The sequence below is a fragment of the Xenia sp. Carnegie-2017 genome, unplaced genomic scaffold (genome assembly GCF_021976095.1).
Source record: "Xenia sp. Carnegie-2017 unplaced genomic scaffold, XeniaSp_v1 HiC_scaffold_23, whole genome shotgun sequence".
Lineage (NCBI taxonomy): Eukaryota > Metazoa > Cnidaria > Anthozoa > Malacalcyonacea > Xeniidae > Xenia > Xenia sp. Carnegie-2017.
The window spans coordinates 6,694,160-6,714,495 of NW_025813486.1; the positions used below are offsets into that span (position 1 = coordinate 6,694,160).

The following is a 20,336-nucleotide window of genomic DNA, read 5'->3' on the forward strand; positions in this document are numbered from 1 at the left end:
ATAAATATGTTTTCACTTCTAATTTAAATAACTATTATACTAAAACACAAGCTGATAATAAATATGTTTTTACTTCTAATTTAAATAACTATTATAATAAAACACAAGCTGATGGTAAATTTAATGAGTACTATACTAAAACACAAGCTGATGGTAAATTTAATGAGTACTATACTAAAACACAAGCTGATGGTAAGTATGCTTTCACTTCTAATTTATTAAAATATTATACTAAAACACAAGCTGATGGTAAATTTAATGACTACTATACTAAAACACAAGCTGATGGTAAGTATGCTTTGACTTCTAATTTATCCAAATTCTATACAAAAAATGAAATCGATAGCAGAGTAAATGGTAAAGTAGTATACCATAGTAATCAATAAATTACAACTCAAATGTTAGTAGCCAACAAGATATTATAAATATTCTTTTTAACAATATTAAATTTATTGAATTTACACTTCTATTTATAAATACATCAGATAAATCTAAAACAATTAAATTAGATATTATGGTAGATAAGATTAACAAAAAATTTATCATTAAAATAACAAATGATAACGAAAAAAATATAGCTGATGCAATACTAGATTTATATCATGTATACTGTGTTGATGATGATTTAAACAATATTTCTATTATTATTGACCCAAAAGTATCTAACTATTCAATTAATTATAATGAATAGGCAATAAAATGGAATAAAGCATTTAATGGATTATCAAAAATACAAGTTTATTCACAACATACATCTACATTGTCTATGGTATATAATGGTTTTTCATCAAATTTTGCGGCTACTATAGAAGATAATATTCTAGCAACTAAAAAATTTGTAAATGATGAAATCGAAAAATTAAAAAAATTTATTAAAGATAACTATCAATCTAAAACTGAAGATGAAGATGAAGAATAATCCTCATGTTTGACTATATATCACATAACTTTTGTAACCAGTAATTAATACAAAACGGTTTACCGCATATATACCTTTTGTAATAACTGCTTAATGCAGGCAGTTTGTAAAACAAAAATTATATAAAACATTGTATTATTATACATGCACTGATATTTACATGTGCTGGTTACATTAAACAACCATTATTAAAAACATGCACTAAGACACGTGTCTGACAGACAAACTAAAAAAACATATAGATTCCATATTTTGTAAAGAGCATATGTGTGTCTGTTGCGCTCAAAAATCGATATTTAGTACCACTAGTTTGGAAAAAAGCATTTGTGTGTCGGTGGCGCTCAAATTTCCCGGCTTGGAGCAGGAAATTTTCGCGGAGACAATAAGCTAAAAAAATGCTTTGTAAATCGAGAATTCTTACCCCATTGATTAAACCACTTTTATTAAACCACGCGCCGGGTTCTGAAACAGCTATTTAGTTTCCATAGTTTTGTAAAATAAATCCTTTGATTAAAAAACACGCGCCGGTACAAAAAAAATAAACAGCTATTTAGTTTCCATAGTTTTGTAAAATCGAGTTTTTTTACCCCTTGATTGGAAAAAAAATTGTAAAAAAGCATTTGTGTGTCTGTGGCGCTCAAAATTCCCGGCTTGGAGCCGGAATTTTTCGCCCCTACAAACAATTTAAAAAGATGCTTTATTAACAATTGGTTGTTAAAGATAGTTTTTAAAAGAGCATATGTTAATCCTCTACCATTCTCGAATATTCTTCGAATATTCATCGAATAAAAAGAGCGACTCCAATTTTTCACTTCGTGAAAAATCTCCCGCCATCGTCGCTCGAAAGGATTCTCAGGGGCTCCATCCCCTGCTCAATTTTAGCTACGCTAAAATTTGCGCTGCCGAGCCCCTTCCGAACAGATGCTTTGTTACCATTTATTTGTAAAATTTAAACGCACCTATATATTTCAAAAACATATAGATTCCATATTTTTAAACGATAGATTGTAAACTGGAGATTTTAACCCACCTTTATAGTACATGAGGATACAAGCGCAAAAATAACCTGTTAAAACAGGTTCTTTTTTGAGCTAGTACCCCCATGTACTATACTACTTTCTACTTATGGATTTATGCACAACTTCTGATGCTCAGGTTTAAACGATAAGGAGCTCCCAATAGCCCAAAGCATCAAGGCCGACTTTTAGTAATAATAATAATTTCAGAAATTACAATTTTTTATCCTATCAAAAATGATAGTATATGGCTTTCTGTTTGTTGATGTGAGTGTGAAAGTCATCAATTTCGTCTGCATGTAGTGCTGTGATTGGGTCATCTACGTAGCGGAACCAAAAACCCATACGAGTTTATCATGTTGGATAAATGTAGTGTAAAATGTATCCGTGCATCCAAACATAAAAGTTAACTTTTAATGTCATATTCACTTTCAGTCTTTTTCCAAAACAATTTACAATAAAAATTAAATAATCAGGTATATTACATTGTATCAATGAATACCACAGGCTATAGATTCACCAGAAATGAGGTGAAATATCATCTAAATACGTCGTGGAAACTGTTTTTCTTTATATCTATAAAATAAGATCTCTACAGCATCAATGATTTCTTAATTGCTACTTTTTTACCCCCTACAGGTACTGTTGTATCTAAATTGTTTATTGATGTAGTTCGCTTTAATTAAAATAGAAAAATTTCTTAAGTTCTGCTTTGTTTTTCAATTCTTCATTTGACCTGACAGCAGCATGTACCCGAACAGGGAGATTAGGAAATGTTCGGAGAAAATACGTCCTGTAATCGCCAATCTTATAAAATGGTTCTGGTTGTGGTAGAGGTCGTGGTCGATCGTCCCAATGCTGATCAATATTTCGAATAAGTCTTAAGCATTCTGTCCATAAAGATTTATAGGCCCTTCCATTCACCAAATAATCATAAACATCACAATCCATTTGACTTTTCAAATGTACGGATTCACTATTCAATTGTTGAGCGACACTTGACTGGGGATCATTTTTCTTAATCTGTTGAAGGTTCCCAACTTTACTTAACATTTCAAACTTCTCATCCTCTGACATGAGAAACGGGTGTTTCAATGCTTCGTTAGAATATGGTCTGTCTTCAGGTTTTAGCTTTAACATCCACGACAAAAGGTCCTTTAGTGTTTCATCCTTGATTTCTTTCAAACCAACAAGGTCTCCCCTTAGCATGTTGTCCAGTCTATACCGTTGAATTCCAAAGGGATGTTTTCCTTTTGTTGTTACATAATATGCTACCATCCCTGCATTCTAAAATAATAAAAAGCGTTACATCAAAATGCAATTTCACAACATTGAGTTTCTTTACAATTTACAAATACAACTTACAACCTACACTTACATATACATCAGACCTTCTTTTGTAACGCGCTTTATCAACAGAATCATCATTTTCGCAATATGATTCAGGAGCTATCCAATGCAAAGTTCCCATGGAAGTATTGCTTTCATATGTTGTAGAATCATCCTTCAATATTCGACTAATGCCAAAGTCAGCTATCAGAAAGTTGTCTTGTGAGTCTCGGAGAACATTGGTAGGTTTTAAATCACGATGAAGAATGCGATTTTCGCCACTATGAAGATCAGCTAATCCTTGCAAAATTTGTCTGAGAATTTTGGGAAGAGCGTTTTGAAGATCACTAAGAGAAGAAGATTTCACATAACTCTCCAACGATTCTTCACATAAGTCTAATATTAAATAGACATACTCCGTTCCAGTATCTTCTTTTAAGAATGAATAATTCACAACATATTTCGATTTCTTTGCGTTGAATTGATTTAAAATTTCCTTTTCTTTCTGTGCAAGCTTCATGCAGTTGTCTCGACGTATTCGTTTCACTGCTTTGCCGTAACCATCCTTTCCCAGTCCAAGAAAAACACGGGTCTCGTTACTTCCTTTACCGATGCAAAAATCATCCGAAAAAATCACACGTACATCACTCACTTGTTCAACCTCTACACTGCCATTGCGTGCACTTTTAAGCAAATTTGAAAACATTTCTTTATGGCTCTTAGATTTATCATTGTATTTCCACTCTTGAAACTTTGATTCTAAAAAAATTCGATAAAAGAATTAAATTCATGCATGGGTAAAAGAAACGCATATTAACACCGCATATTTTTAAAATCCTTATCAATAACTACTTATATGAAAGAATGTTTTATGTAGTGCGGTGTTTGAAATTAAATGAAGATATGATCTTTGCACTTTGCTGGACAAGTTAAGCAATTGTCTCAGGACCTGAAAAAATCAGGTGACTCAACGGGATTCGAACCCATGACCTCTGCGGTGCCGGTGCAGTGCTCTGACCAACTGAGCTATGAAGTCACACAGTGGTGAGTAGGTCAATATTGTTGGGCTCATGTTTTCTCGTGAAAGGAATGTCGTATGAATGTTTTATGCAGTGCGGTATTGAAATTATGAAGATATGATCTTCGCACTTTGCTGGACAATTTAAGCAATCGTCTCAGGACCTGAAAAAATCAGGTGACTCAACGGGATTCGAACCCATGACCTCTGCGGTTACCGGTTGACCTGCTCACAACTGTGCGACTTCATAGCTCAGTTGGTCAGAGCACTGCACCGGCACCGCAGAGGTCATGGGTTCGAATCCCGTTGAATCACCTGAAGTTTTTAGGTTCATGAGACAATTGCTTAAATTGTCCAGCAAAGTGCGAAGATCATATCTTCATTTAATAACTACTTATGATAGACATAGCATAAATTTCTTAATTGTGCAATCAAATCTGGTAACATTGAGGTTAGCTTATACCAAAAAATTAATTACAAAAAGTTTTTTTATTCAAATATTTTATTGATTTTCGTCGAGGAATAACCTTAAATTTTTTAAACATATTAAGTTAAAATTTTGAGAGCATGTTTTTTACACTCGTCTTTTAGGGGCTAAATGCATGATCCGGTAGCCGAGATTGAGCAAAGCTTTAAATGACTTTGGCAAATGGAAATGATTCAATACTCATCAACAGATAAATCTTCTCGAGCATTTTCATAACATTCTCATTTAACTAAATTAATAATTACGCAAAAATTTAAAAATGAAAACAACCAAATTGGCGTAATTGGAAAATGTTAACGAGAACGACTTGTGGCGCTTAACAACGTGAAATGATTTCGAGGCCGTTAAAGGGGGAAAAACTTCAAGCTTAAAAATTACAATTGTTTGTGAAAGGCCACAAGTCATTCCTGGTGAATGGTGAAATTCTAAATCTAGGCCAAACTGGTTGTTTCAATTTTAAATTTTTTGCTCTGTTATTAAATCAAAATGTTGTGAAATTCCTCAAGAAGATTTATCTCATGGTAAGTACCGACTTGTTTCCACTTGCCAAATAACGCTTTAACGCCTTAACGCCTTAACGCCTTGCTGAATTCCAGTTAGTGAAGTCAGGATCATTTAAACACCCTCTTACCGGATGAACTTTCTCATGTTTTCTGTTAAACTTTTAATCTTGAAATGCAATCAAATCCACAAATATTATTCTCTCAAACTTTGTTTTGATATCTGATACGTACTGTTCCTCTAATGCACCTTAGTAAAGTGACGCTTGTTATCTTTATCCCCGTAAACTAAAGCTCTACCTCGTGTTTTTTCTCATTCTCGTGCAGCATTGCTGGTATCATTTTCCCCTTGCTAAAATAAATATGGTTATTTGCAGTATTTAACTATTTTATCCAACATATGATGATTATTTGTAAGAAACAATTTGTCTGTCATGTGCCTGAGTATTCAAGGAAAATTCCGTTTTAATGAAATTTTTACCAAAGAAGAAAAGAAATCATGCCATATCAATAATTTTTTTATCAATACGATAAAAGTAAGCCATTCAAATTCTTGCCATATTTTTCAGTTCATTTGACTTTCACAAGAATTTGGCATTCACAAGATATTATTCGACCACAAATGAAGATATGATTAGCTCCCTCCCCATTAAACGTTACAGTTTCGGCACTCTATACAGTAGTCCGTGCTACAATATCTGAGAAAACATGATACAGCCATTGAGTTCTGTAAGCGATATTTCAGCAGCAGCGTTATTAAACACCCCTCTCCCATTTCATTAAAAGTTATAGTTTCGGCCCTCTAAACAGTGGTCCGTGCTAAAATATCTGAGTAAACATGATACAGCCAATGAGTTCTGTAAGCGGTATTTCAGCAGCAGCGTTATTCCTGCTTAATCTTGGGGTTTAAGTCGTAAGTCCCTTGGTCAGATTCACGTGCACTTTTTAATGGTGGTCATCAAGCCAGTTGAAAATCATCAATTAAGACACAGTATGAATCATAAATAAGATTTTTGGACTCACTTGCTCTTCTAATAAAGTCCAAATAATTATATTTGTTTATTTCGAGATTAGTGGGAGTAATGTTTTGAAATCAATGAATAAAGTCGTTGTTTTTATGTTTTGCGATTAGTAACGTTATTTGCTTATATATTTTTTGGAAACTTTCTTGTAGAAAGAACTGATACAGCAAAGTTTATGCTCTATGCAACTTTTAAAATGCAATTGTAAGTTAAAAGTATTCAAATTTTAGTTCTAAGCTGGAAAATTATCTTTGTGGATGTTCACATTAAAGAAGTATATTTAGCAAGGAGACAGCTCAAAAAAACATGTAATTTTCAGTAAGTTTAGAATTTAGATGATCGTTTAATAAATGTGAAATTTAATGCTACATTTGTCATAATGTAGACAAATGAGAAAACATAATGTAGACATTGAGAAACTGATTCATTTTCCATATGATTTTGAGGTATTTTACTTCCAATGAATAGGAATTTTTATTTATTGAAGTATATTAAGCAAGTCGATTTGATGGTGGCCGTTCTTTGCATGATTTTCAATGTCATTAGCTAGGTATTGCATGCATGGTGGTGCAAACGTGAGTATAACAGTATATACAAAGGATAGTTTGTTGAGAAGTTATAAAAACTTCTCAACAAACTATCCTTTGTATATACTGTCATACTCACGTTTATACAAATAAACGTTACTTTAAAAAAATAGGTTGCATGATGTCATTATCACCTCATGATCATCTTAATTTCAACTGAATGATAACGTGCTTCAAGTACAAATTGTAAAGTGACAAGATTTTAATGTCATGATTAAAACAGATTAAACCAGCCGCAAATGTTACCATTCAGTGTTGCTTAGACATGTGATGAAAAAAACTCATATATTTCATAATATTTGTTAATGTAAAAGGTTGATTGAAGAATGTATTCAAAGAAAATTAGTTGGTGATGTTTTCTTAAATGTTTCAACACTATCGATGCTGTAAACCAGTAGCAAAAAAAATTAATTTCTATCTGGAAAAAAGTTATACTCCGACCAATCTCCTGTACTCTAACAAAGAAAATAGTAATTAACGTAATCAAACACAAACACTTTTCCAACAGTTGGTCTAACATGAACACTTCTAAAATGCAGGGTCGACTTGTATGGTGTACATCACTTTAAGATTTATTTTAAAAGGTTTTAGTCCATTTATTATAATACTTTTTCTTCAATACAACTTATGAAATGTAGTTAATTTGAGTACTTTATAAAAAGAATTTAACCACACAAGCTGTGTATTTCTATTTTAACAACAAGTAAAAAAATGAATTTACAGCTAGCACTCGAAAAGAAATAACACAAATAAATTGGAAATTTGGGATAGTAACTTTTTAAAACTATATAATGCATGTCGTTTTGTGCATTAGTACCAAAATTTCGTATACATATATTACGCACTGTTTTACATGACTGACATTTTCAAGTAATAAAATGACCTTACAATTGGAAAGATTGAGGGGGCAGTATATATTTTCACGTAATGAACCAGCTTTCATTAGGCGTAATTTTACCAATAAATGTAGATAAACAAACTTCAGAAATTACGACTGCCAAAGAGAATTTTGATAAAATACAAGACAATAGACACTGTATATAGTAAACATTATTTATCTAGATTGAATAATGTTTACTATGTACGAAGTGTCTATTGTCTTGTGTTTTACCAAAATTTTATGAAGCAAACAGCAAATGTTTTGTAAAACGAAAATAAACACAAAACAAAAAACCATGGTATGTGTGGAAGTCAAAAAAGAACATTAGAAAAGTGGGTTTTATTATCTAGGAGACACAATTTCAAACTATATATTTTCTGCTGGCAAAAACTAGAGGAGTGAAAGCCAGTCCTTGCAAAACAGCAAGAATGAAAAAAGAAAAGAAAGCTTCATTTCAGGACAAATAATACCATATAGCTAATTGACTTTTACTAACCTCGACTGCTCGGTCTTTATTGAGAAATCTCGGACCTCTGTTTTTATCACAAACCTCTCCCTAAGGGTATCGGTCAGTACAAATAAATTCAGTCCGATAATTCTACGTAAAGACCTCACACTCGGTAATTAAGGGCGTTGTAATGAATTCAGACATTGATAAGTGTTAACGAACTGTTGTCGCCAATCTCTGTCGAGTATCTTAGTAATTATAAGAAAAGGTTGCTAAAATCCGTTACTTTTAGCTATCTGTTTTGAGGACAAGAAAACTACTACAAAGTTATACGAATTTATGCAACCTGTCAAAGAACGAAAATTGTAAACAGACACAAACATTAACACATTTTTTAGCGTTGTTGTTTAATTACTTATGGATTTTAAAGAAAAGTTTGGAATTATTATCATACATTATCGTCATACACAGTATATATATATATTCAAAAGTTTCCTAAAGAATATGCAAGCACCCAAAAGCCTAGAAAATCGACGAATTTTGTTCCTAAACAGAGCAAATGAATGGTTACTTAATTAATAGCTACTTCGAAGTTCGAATTCATTTCTCGTTGACGATTCTTTCCTTTAATGTATATGGAATCCTTGCCGAATCACTCAATTTGTTGAGAAGGCTGCCTTTCCCTACGGAGTCAAGGCAATTAAGAAAGATCGGTCAAACATAGAAATTTTATCGCGATATGTGGCTTGTTTACTTCAATCTCGGAGCTATACTTTCATTAAACAATCAACTCGTCGTCGTACGTTTTTGTCAGTTATGAAAAGAAATTGAACTGTATTCCTGGAAAATAGACGAGCGAGAAAAAGTGATCGCTATGATATTTTTGAATTAGTAGACAAGAACTGCAAGGGATCTAAGAATTGAAAAAATCATCTGCAACACCTTTATAAAGTTAGGGAAACATCCTGCAGGAAACATAATGACTTGAATTGCTATAATAATGTTTGGTATCAATGTCAGTCACGCTATGTCAATGTAGTTTCAATAATTTATTAATAGCAAAATAGCAGTTAAACATTTCATACAGACCACGATTTGATAATATGTAGATACATGTTTTGTTAAGCTTTTGCTATCTTTGTTGCTCAAATCATTTATTTATGTTTTATATTAAGCAACTTGATAAAACTAGATCTCAGTAAACAAATACATTATAAGTCTAAATTTAACTCGTAATAAAATTTCTACTTTCAATCCTGTAATTTAATATCTGTGACATGTATAAATGATATAATATTTTCTTGCTGTAAGAAGTAATACACTGAAAATGGCATAAGCATGCTGAAATATATCTGTTCTAAAATCATCCTGAATTATTTCCAATGTTTGTCAATTTTTCAGTCTATGATTTTTTGATGACATAATTTTCACAGAGCTGGGTTTGGTGAAATATAAATTTTTCTAAGATGTCAAAGACTCAAGGTGTGTTTAAATTTTGATACGTATATGTTATAAGATTTAAATGTATGCTTTAATTCTAGGAGTCACTTTGAAATAGACTCCAGGTATAAGGAATATTATTATCTCTAAATTGGTGCAATGTTGTATTTTAATTTTACAACTAACAATGAGTTTACAGCTGTTATAAATCTTGGGCAATGTTTGTTTGATTAAAATGTTTTGTTTCCATCTCACTGTTCTTTAGAGCGGGTTTTATGTATATGTTTTTAGTTTATAGGTAGATTTTTGAATTATTCTTTTTGTTGATTAATGTAAATATGAATCCCAACTGGTTTTAATTATTGCTTTAGCTCTTTTGTTTGTCTACAACTAAAATGAACAACCCAGTCCTCACATGAAACAATTTGTATGTCAATGAACCACTTAAATCTAGGACTTTAAATTCAATATGAAGAAATTTTTTTGCATTATACTATGAAATTTGTATATATTCTTACCCAAAGATTTTTTTTTAATTTCCAGAGCTTTTTCGTGAACCTCTTTAGCTTTGTCATAGTTTTCAGTTTTTTCAAGCACATTACCAAGATTGTTTAAAGACGCAGCGACATTAACATGATTTGGACCTAACGATTGTTTTAGAATTTCCAGAGCTTTGTCGCTAAACTCTATAGCTTTGTCGTAGTTTCCAGTTTTATAATACACCAAACCAAGATTGTTTAAAGTCGCAGCGACATCAACATGATTTGGACCTAACGATTGTTTTCGAATTTCCACAGCTTTTTCGTAAAACTTTATAGCTTTGTCGTAGTTTCCAGTATTATAATACACATTACCAAGATTGATGAAAGAACCAGCAACATCAACATGATTTGGACCTAACGAATGTTTTCGAATTTCTAGAGCTTTTTCGTGAAGCTCTACAGCTTTGTCGTAGTTTCCAGTTTTTTCAAACACCAAACCAAGATTGTTTAAAGAAACAGCAACATCAACATGATTTGGACCTAACGATTGTTTTCGAATTTCTAGAGCTTTTTCGTAAAACTCTATAGCTTTGTCGAAGTTTCCAGTATTATAATACGCATTACCAAGATTGATGAAAGAATGAGCAACATCAACATGATTTGGACCTAACGATTGTTTTCGAATTTCTAATGCTTTTTCGTGAAGCTCTACAGCTTTGTCGTAGTTTCCAGTTTTTTCAAACACCAAACCAAGATTGTATAAAGTCGCAGCGACATCAACATGATTTGGACCTAACGATTGTTTTTTAATTTCCAGAGCTTTTTCGTAAAACTCTTTAGCTTTGTCGTAGTTTCCAGTTTCAATAAACACCAAACCAAGATTGTTTAAAGTCGCAGCGACATCAACATGATTTGGACCTAACGATTGTTGTCGAATTTCTAGAGCTTCTTCGTAAAACTTTATAGCTTTGTCGTAGTCTCCAGTTTTATCAAACACCACACCAAGATTGCTTAAAGATGCAGCGACATCAACATGATTTGGACCTAAGGATTGTTTTCGAATTTCTAGAGCTTTTTCGTGAAGTTCTACAGCTTTGTCGTAGTTTCCAGTTTTTTCAAACACCAAACCAAGATTGTTTAAAGAAACAGCAACATCGACATGATTTGGACCTAACGATTGTTTTAGAATTTCTAGATCTTCTTCGTAAAACTTTATAGCTTTGTCGTAGTTTCCAGTATTATAATACACATTACCAAGATTGATGAAAGAATCAGCAACATCAACATGATTTGGACCTAACGATGGTTTTTTAATTTCCAGAGCTTTTTCGTAAAACTCTATAGCATTGTCGTAGTTTCCAGTATCATAATACACCGTACCAAGATTGTTTAAAGACGCAGCGACATCAACATGATTTGGACCTAACAATTGTTGTCGAATTTGCAGAGCTTTTTTGTGAACCTCTTTAGCTTCCTCGTACTTTCCAACTTTTTCAAAGACCACACCAAGATTGTGTAAAGACGCAGCGACATCAACATGATTTGGACCTAACGATTGTTGTCGAATTTCTAGAGCTTTTTTGTGAACCTCTTTAGCTTTGTCGTAGTTTACAGTTTCAGTAAACACCAAACCAAGATTGTTTAAAGAACTAGCGACATCAACATGATTTGGACCTAACAACTTTTGTCGAATTTCTAGAGCTTTTTCGTGAACCTCTTTAGCTTTGTCGTAGTTTCCAACTTTTCAAACACCACCAAGATTGTTTAAAGACGCAGCGAAATCAACATGATTTGGACCTAACGATTGTTTTCGAATTTCCAGAGCTTTTCGTAAAACTCTATAGCTTTGTCGTAGTTTCCAGTATTATAAACACCATACCAAGATTGTTTAAAGACGCAGCGACATCAACATGATTTGGACCTAACGATTGTTTTCGAATTTCGTGAAGCTCTATAGCTTTGTCGTAGTTTCCAGTTTTTCAAACACCAAACCAAGATTGTTTAAAGACGCAGCGACATCAACATGATTTGGACCTAACGATTGTTTTAATTTCCAGAGCTTTTCGTAAAACTCTATAGCTTTGTCGTAGTTTCCAGTTTCATAATACACCATACCAAGATTGTTTAAAGAAACAGCAACATCAACATGATTTGGACCTAACGATTGTTTTCGAATTTCTAGAGCTTTTCGTAAAACTCTATAGCTTTGTCGTAGTTTCCAGTTTTCATGACCAAACCAAGATTGTTTAAAGATGCAGCGACATCAACATGATTTGGACCTAACGATTGTTTTCGAATTTCCAGAGCTTTTCGTGAACCTCTTTAGCTTTGTCGTAGTTTCCAGTTTTTCAAACACCAAACCAAGATTGTTTAAAGACTCAGCGACATCAACATGATTTGGACCTAACGATTTTTTCGAATTTCTAGAGCTTTTCGTGAACCTCTTTAGCTTTGTCGTAGTTTCCAGTTTTTCAAATACCACACCAAGATTGTGTAAAGACGCAGCGACATCAACATGATTTGGATCTAACGACTGTTTTCGAATTTCTAGAGCTTTTTCGTGAAGCTCTGCAGCTTTGTCGTAGTTTCCAGTTTTTTCAAACACCAAACCAAGATTGTTTAAAGTCGCAGCGACATCAACATGTTTTTGACCTAACAATTGTTTTTTAATTTCCAGAGCTTTTTCGTAAAACTCTATAGCATTGTCGTAGTTTCCAGTACCAGAATACGCCGTACCAAGATTGTTTAAAGAAACAGCAACATCAACATGATTTGGACCTAACGATCGTTTTCGAATTTCTAGAGCTTCTTCGTAAAACTTTATAGCTTTGTTGTACTTTCCAACTTTTTCACTGACCACACCAAGATTGTGTAAAGATGCAGCGACATCAATATGATTTGGACCTAACGATTGTTTTCGAGTTTCAAGAGCTTTTTCGTGAACCTCTTTAGCTTTGTCGTAGTTTCCAGTTTTTTCAAACACCAAACCAAGATTGTTTAAAGACTCAGCGACATCAACATGATTTGGACCTAACGATTGTTCTCGAATTTCCAGAGCTTTTTCGTAAATCTCTTCAGCTTCGTCGTACTTTCCAGTTTTTTCAAAAACCAAACCAAGATTGTTTAAAGACGCAGCGACATCAACATGATTTGGACCTAACGATCGTTTTCGAATTTCTAGAGCTTTTCGTGAAACTCTATAGCTTTGTCGTAGTTTCCAGTTTTTCAAAAACCAAACCAAGATTGTTTAAAGACGCAGCGACATCAACATGATTTGGACCTAACGATCGTTTTCGAATTTCTAGAGCTTTTTCGAAAAACTCTAAAGTTTTGTCGTAGTTTCCAGTATCATAATACACCATACCAAGATTGTTTAAAGAAACAGCAACATCAACATGATTTGGACCTAACGATTGTTTTCGAATTTCTAGAGCTTTTCGTAAAACTCTATAGCTTTGTCGTAGTTTCCAGTTTTTCATGACCACACCAAGATTGTTTAAAGATGCAGCGACATCAATATGATTTGGACCTAACGATTGTTTTCGAATTTCCAGAGCTTTTTCGTGAACTCTATAGCTTTGTCGTAGTTTCCAGTTTTTCAAACACCAAACCAAGATTGTTTAAAGACTCAGCGACATCAACATGATTTGGACCTAACAATTTTTTCGAATTTCTAGAGCTTTTTCGTGAACCTCTTTAGCTTTGTCGTAGTTTCCAGTTTTCAAATACCACACCAAGATTGTTTAAAGACGCAGCGACATCAACATGATTTGGACCTAACGATTGTTTTCGAATTTCCAGAGCTTTTCGTGAAACTCTATAGCTTTGTCGTAGTTTCCAGTTTTTCAAACACCAAACCAAGATTGTTTAAAGACGCAGCGACATCAACATGATTTGGACCTAACGATTGTTTTGAATTTCCAGAGCTTTTCGTAAACTCTATAGCTTTGTCGTAGTTTCCAGTTTCATAATACCAAACCAAGATTGTTTAAAGAAACAGCAACATCAACATGATTTGGACCTAACGATTGTTTTCGAATTTCTAGAGCTTTTCGTAAAACTCTATAGCTTTGTCGTAGTTTCCAGTTTTTCACACCACACCAAGATTGTTTAAAGATGCAGCGACATCAACATGATTTGGACCTAACGATTGTTTTCGAATTTCCAGAGCTTTTCGTGAACCTCTTAGCTTTGTCGTAGTTTCCAGTTTTTCAAACACCAAACCAAGATTGTTTAAAGACTCAGCGACATCAACATGATTTGGACCTAACGATTGTTTTTGAATTTCCAGAGCTTTTTCGTGAACCTCTTTAGCTTCCTCGTACTTTCCAACTTTTTCAAATACCACACCAAGATTGTGTAAAGACGCAGCGACATCAACATGATTTGGATCTAACGACTGTTTTCGAATTTCTAGAGCTTTTTCGTGAAGCTCTGCAGCTTTGTCGTAGTTTCCAGTTTTTTCAAACACCAAACCAAGATTGTTTAAAGTCGCAGCGACATCAAGATGATTTGGACCTAACAACTGTTTTCGAATTTCCAGAGCTTTTTCGTAAAACTCTATAGCTTTGTCGAACTTTCCAGTATCATAACACACGATACCAAGATTGTATAAAGACGCAGCGACATCAACATGATTTGGACCTAACGATTGTTTTCGAATTTCCAGAGCTTTTCGTGAACCTCTTTAGCTTTGTCGTAGTTTCCAGTTTTCAACACCAAACCAAGATTGTTTAAAGATGCAGCGACATCAACATGATTTGGACCTAACGATTGTTTTCGAATTTCCAGAGCTTTTCGTGAAACTCTATAGCTTTGTCGTAGTTTCCAGTTTTTCAAACACCAAACCAAGATTGTTTAAAGACGCAGCGACATCAACATGATTTGGACCTAACGATTGTTTTAATTTCCAGAGCTTTTCGTAAAACTCTATAGCTTTGTCGTAGTTTCCAGTATCATAATACACAATACCAAGATTGTTTAAAGATGAGCGACATCAACATGATTTGGACCTAACGATTGTTTTGAATTTCCAGAGCTTTTCGTAAAACTCTATAGCTTTGTCGTAGTTTCCATAATAATACACAATACCAAGATTGTTTAAAGATGCAGCAACATCAACATGATTTGGACCTAACGATTGTTTTCGAATTTCCAGAGCTTTTCGTGAACTCTATAGCTTTGTCGTAGTTTCCAGTTTTTAAACACCAAACCAAGATTGTTTAAAGACCCAGCGACATCAACATGATTTGGACCTAACGATTGTTTTCGAATTTCCAGAGCTTTTCGTGAACCTCTTTAGCTTTGTCGTAGTTTCCAGTTTTTCAAACACCAAACCAAGATTGTTTAAAGACGCAGCGACATCAACATGATTTGGACCTAACGATTGTTTTCGAATTTCCAGAGCTTTTCGTAAACCTCTATAGCTTTGTCGTAGTTTCCAGTTTTTAAACACCAAACCAAGATTGTTTAAAGATGCAGCAACATCAACATGATAGGGATCTAACGATTGTTTTCGAATTTCCAGAGCTTTTTCGTAAAACTCTATAGCTTTGTCGTAGTTTCCAGTATTAATACAATACCAAGATTGTTTAAAGATAGCGACATCAACATGATTTGGACCTAACGATTGTTTTCGAATTTCAGAGCTTTTCGTGAACCTCTATAGCTTTGTCGTAGTTTCCAGTTTTTCAAACACATACCAAGATTGTTTAAAGACTGAGCGACATCAACATGATTTGGACCTAACGATTGTTTTCGAATTTCTAGAGCTTTTCGTAAACTCTATAGCTTTGTCGTAGTTTCCAGTTTTTAAACACCAAACCAAGATTGTTTAAAGATGCAGCAACATCAACATGATTTGGACCTAACGATTGTTTTCGAATTTCCAGAGCTTTTGTAAAACTCTATAGCTTTGTCGTAGTTTCCAGTATCATAATACACATACCAAGATTGTTTAAAGATTTAGCGACATCAACATGATTTGGACCTAACGATTGTTTTCGAATTTCCAGAGCTTTTCGTAAAACTCTATAGCTTTGTCGTAGTTTCCAGTTCAATAATACACAAACCAAGATTGTTTAAAGATTTAGCGACATCAACATGATTTGGACCTAACGATTGTTTTGAATTTCCAGAGCTTTTTGTAAAACTCTAGCTTTGTCGTACTTTCCAATATTTTAAACAAAAACCAAGATTGTTTAAAGACGCAGCGACTCAACATGATTTGGACCTAACGATTGTTTTCGAATTTCCAGAGCTTTTTCGTGAACTCTATAGCTTTGTCGTACTTTCCAACTTTTCAAAGACCAAACCAAGATTGTTTAAAGACGCAGCGACATCAACATGATTTGGACCTAACGATTGTTTTCGAAATTCCAGAGCTTTTCGTGAACCTCTTTAGCTTTGTCGTAGTTTCCAGTTTTTTCAAGCACCAAACCAAGATTGTTTAAAGACGCAGCGACATCAACATGATTTGGACCTAACGATTGTTTTTGAATTTCCAGAGCTTTTGTGAACCTCTATAGCTTTGTGTAGTTTCCAGATATTCAAGGACCAAACCAAGATTGTTTAAAGACTTAGCGACATCAACATGATTTGGACCTAACGATTGTTTTGAATTTCCAGAGCTTTTCGTGAACCTCTATAGCTTTGTCGTAGTTTCCAGTTTTTTCAAACACCAAACCAAGATTGTTTAAAGACGCAGCGACATCAACATGATTTGGACCTAACGATTGTTTTCGAATTTCCAGAGCTTTTTCGTAAAACTCTATGGCTTCGTCGTACTTTCGAGTATCATAATACACAATACCAAGATTGTTCAAAGATGTGGCAACATCAACATGCTTTGGACCTAACGATTTTTTTCGAATTTCCAGAGCTTTTTCGTTAAACTCTATAGCTTTGTCGTAATTTCCAGTTTCATAATGCACAATGCCAAGATTGTTTAAAGACATAGCGACATCAAGATGATTTGGACCTAACGATTGCTTTTGAATTTCCAGAGCTTTTTCGTACAGCTCTAGAGCTTTGTCATAGTTTCCAATTTCGTTCAGCACATTACCAAGATTGTTTAAAGATGTAGCCACTTCAACATGATTTGTACCTAACGATTGTTTTCGAATTTCCAGAGCTTTTCGTGAAACTCTATAGCTTTTCGTAGTTTCCAGTATCATAATACACAATACCAAGATTGTTTAAAGATGTGGCGACATCAACATGATTTGGACCTAACGATTGTTTTCGAATTTCCAGAGCTTTTTCGTGAAACTCTATAGCTTTGTCGTAGTTTCCAGTGTTTTTAAACACCAAACCAAGATTGTTCAAAGACGCAACGACATCATTATGATTTGGACCTAACGATCGTTTTCGAAATTCCAGAGCTTTTTCGTGAGCCTCTATAGCTTTGTCGTAGTTTCCAGTGTTTTTAAACACCAAAACAAGATTGTTTAAAGACGCAGCGACATCAACATGATTTGGACCTAAGGATTGTTTTCGAATTTGCAGAGCTTTTTCGTGAACCTCTATAGCTTTGTCGTAGTTTCCAGTTTTTTTAAACACCAAACCAAGATTGTTTAAAGAGCCAGCGACATCAACATGATTTGGACCTAACGATTGTTTTCGAATTTCCAGAGCTTTTTCGTAAACCTCTATAGCTTTGTCGTATTTTCCAATATCATAATACACAATACCAAGATTGTTCAAAGACCCAGCGACATCAACATTATTTGGACCTAACGATCGTTCTCGAATTTTAAAAGCTGTTTCGTAAAACTCTAAAGCTTTGTCGTAGTTTCCAGTTTTTTTAAACACCACACCAAGATTGTTTAAAGATGTGGCGACATCAACATGATTTGGACCTAATGATTGTTTTCGAATTTCCAGAGCTTTTTCGTGAACCTCTATAGCTTTGTCGTAGTTTCCAATATCATAATACACAATACCAAGATTGTTTAAAGATGTGGCGACATCAACATGATTTGGACCTAACGATTGTTTTCGAATTTCCAGAGCTTTTTCGTAAACCTCTATAGCTTTGTCGTACTTTCCTATATCATAATACACAATACCAAGATTGTTTAAAGATGTGGCGACATCAACATGATTTGGACCTAACGATTGTTTTTGAATTTCCAGAGCTTTTTCGTGAAGCTCTGCAGCTTTGTCGTAGTTTCCAGTTTTTTCAAACACCAAACCCAGATTGTATAAAGAAACAGCAACATCAACATGATTTGGACCTAACAATTGTTGTCGAATTTTCAGAGATTTTTCGTGAACCTCTTTAGCTTTGTCGTAGTTTCCAGTATCAGTAAACACCAAACCAAGATTGTTTAAAGACCTAGCGACATCAACATGATTTGGACCTAACGATTGTTTTCGAATTTCTAGAGCTTTTTCGAAAAACTTTATAGCTGTGTCGTATTTTTCAATATCATAATACACAATACCAAGATTGTTTAAAGTTGTGGCAACATCAACATGATTTGGACCTAACGATTGTTTTTTAATTTCTAGAGCTTTTTTGTAATGCACGATAGCATTGTTGTAGTTTCTAGTTTTTTCAAGCACATTAGCAAGATTGTTTAAAGTCCCAGCAACATCAACATGCTTTGGACCTAACAATTGTTTTCGAGTTTGCAGAGCCTTTTGATGATGTAATATAGCTTTGCTATACTTCCCGGTGTCACAGTATAAAAGACCGAAGATACTAAACAACCAAGCTTTGTCATTACAAGATTCTTCTGATTTAAATTTATCCAATAGTTCAAGAGCAAGGTTGTATTTTCCAAAATGTCTTAATCTTTCAACAAAATATTGGAAAACTTGTAAAGTATTCATGTTGATTTTTGTCTTGTTCGTCTTTAAATATTGAACAATTTTTTCAAGATGTGGCATCAATTTGATTTCGTCGTCTCTTTCTTTAAACATGTAAAGTGCTTTAGATATTTGATCAGCGTTACTTTCCATTTCATGCTCTTCATTTGAATGTTCAGATTGATAAACAATAATTGCATTGTGAACAATACGATGTAGACTAATGTCATTATTTTCTGAATGCAAGAACAATGAGCAGTCCTTTAAAGAAAGAGATATATCTTCCTTTGAGTGTTTGGAATCTATTTTTTGAACATAACAAATAATAATGTCTTGTGGTATAGGATCAAACGATATCACGGAGAAAAAGTTAATAACATTTGCCAATATTGAGGACTCTTCAGCATTTTGTCTGACAGCTAAAAGAGAAGCTTGTAACATACTTCTAGGATATACCAAGTTCAATTTAACAAAAGTGGCGTCCATTTTTTCTTGTTCTGAAGATATTTTCTTTAAATATTGTTTCCAAGTAAATGAGCCGTTTTTTTTGTTTATACGACTGACATAATAACCTGCAGCAGCCAAAGCCAGCGGTTGACGATCTAATGCGTGCGATACTTCATTTAACAATTGATCATCAGCATGTTCAATAGTGTAATGCTTCAACAGTTGAAAAAATTCCCTATCATTAATTCCACTTCTGATAGAAATATGTTTGTTAAACTCATCGTCTTGAGGTACGGCATCTGTGTTCTGGATGGTTACTATGATTTGTCCATTTATCCACTTGGGATCACCTACTTGGGGAAGTAACGAAGAAATTTTGCTGAGCTGTACCACGTTGTCTACAATGATCAACCAATTGTGCCAGAATTTTAATCGTGTGGATACTAACGATCTCAGGTTCTTCACTTTGACTGTAATAGAACAGTTTTCATCTTCAAATCTTTTAATCGTATACTTGTCACAGTTTAAACGGTATCCAAGTTCACAGTAAGTTTTTAAAAGAGATTCCTCATTTTTTCCATTGAGAGTCATTACAAATAAAGTTTTATTTTTCCAATCACACGATATTTTTTGACAAACCTGTCTGGCAAGTTGAGATTTACCACAGCCAGGATTACCAGTGATGTAAAAATATGTCAGTTTATCATTGTTATCATTCCTTAATTTTTCAAGATCTTTTATAATTTTATCTCGTAATTCGGTGCGTTCAACGAAAAAATGATTAGGTTTTGAAGGAAGAACTTCGAATGAATAAAAACAAATTCGATGGTTTTTTATTTCAATGATTTCATCGAGAGAAAATTTCATGTCATGAAATGATTTTTCAATGATATTGACTATTTCATCAAAATCATCATCTGAGCATTCCCTTTCATACCAATGTGCGT

At 33.7% G+C, this 20,336-nt stretch overlaps 2 protein-coding genes across 2 annotated transcripts; both read right to left on the bottom strand.

Moving 5' to 3' along the window:
- Positions 1 to 2,335: 2,335 nt before the first annotated feature.
- Positions 2,336 to 10,200, bottom strand: LOC124449675 (serine/threonine-protein kinase/endoribonuclease IRE1-like). Its single transcript, XM_047000629.1, has 3 exons — positions 10,165 to 10,200; positions 3,314 to 4,023; positions 2,336 to 3,222 (listed from the first exon to the last, which is right to left on the bottom strand). Exons 2-3 carry the CDS (start codon positions 3,968 to 3,970, stop codon positions 2,614 to 2,616), a joined length of 1,266 nt encoding a protein of 421 aa, XP_046856585.1. The 5' UTR covers positions 3,971 to 4,023; positions 10,165 to 10,200; the 3' UTR covers positions 2,336 to 2,613.
- Positions 10,201 to 10,465: 265 nt separating this feature from the next.
- On the bottom strand, positions 10,466 to 19,980 carry LOC124449009 (tetratricopeptide repeat protein 28-like; the record flags this gene model as incomplete). Its single annotated transcript, XM_046999951.1, has 11 exons — positions 19,515 to 19,980; positions 19,055 to 19,178; positions 18,683 to 18,928; positions 18,010 to 18,052; positions 17,380 to 17,574; positions 16,863 to 17,240; positions 16,419 to 16,425; positions 14,417 to 14,547; positions 12,728 to 13,042; positions 11,273 to 11,698; positions 10,466 to 11,020 (listed from the first exon to the last, which is right to left on the bottom strand). Coding segments are annotated over exons 1-11 (2,886 nt in total), but the record flags the coding sequence as incomplete, so codon positions are not given.
- Positions 19,981 to 20,336: the final 356 nt, after the last annotated feature.

Excerpts from the sequence above, each read along its gene's own strand:
- LOC124449675 (XM_047000629.1), bottom strand. The coding sequence starts at position 3,970 with ATGTTTTCAAATTTGCTTAAAAGTGCACGCAATGGCAGTGTAGAGGTT. Across the intron at positions 3,223-3,313 it reads AAAGAAGGTCTGATGTATAT|AATGCAGGGATGGTAGCATA; the intron begins GTAAGTGTAGGT and ends TTATTATTTTAG.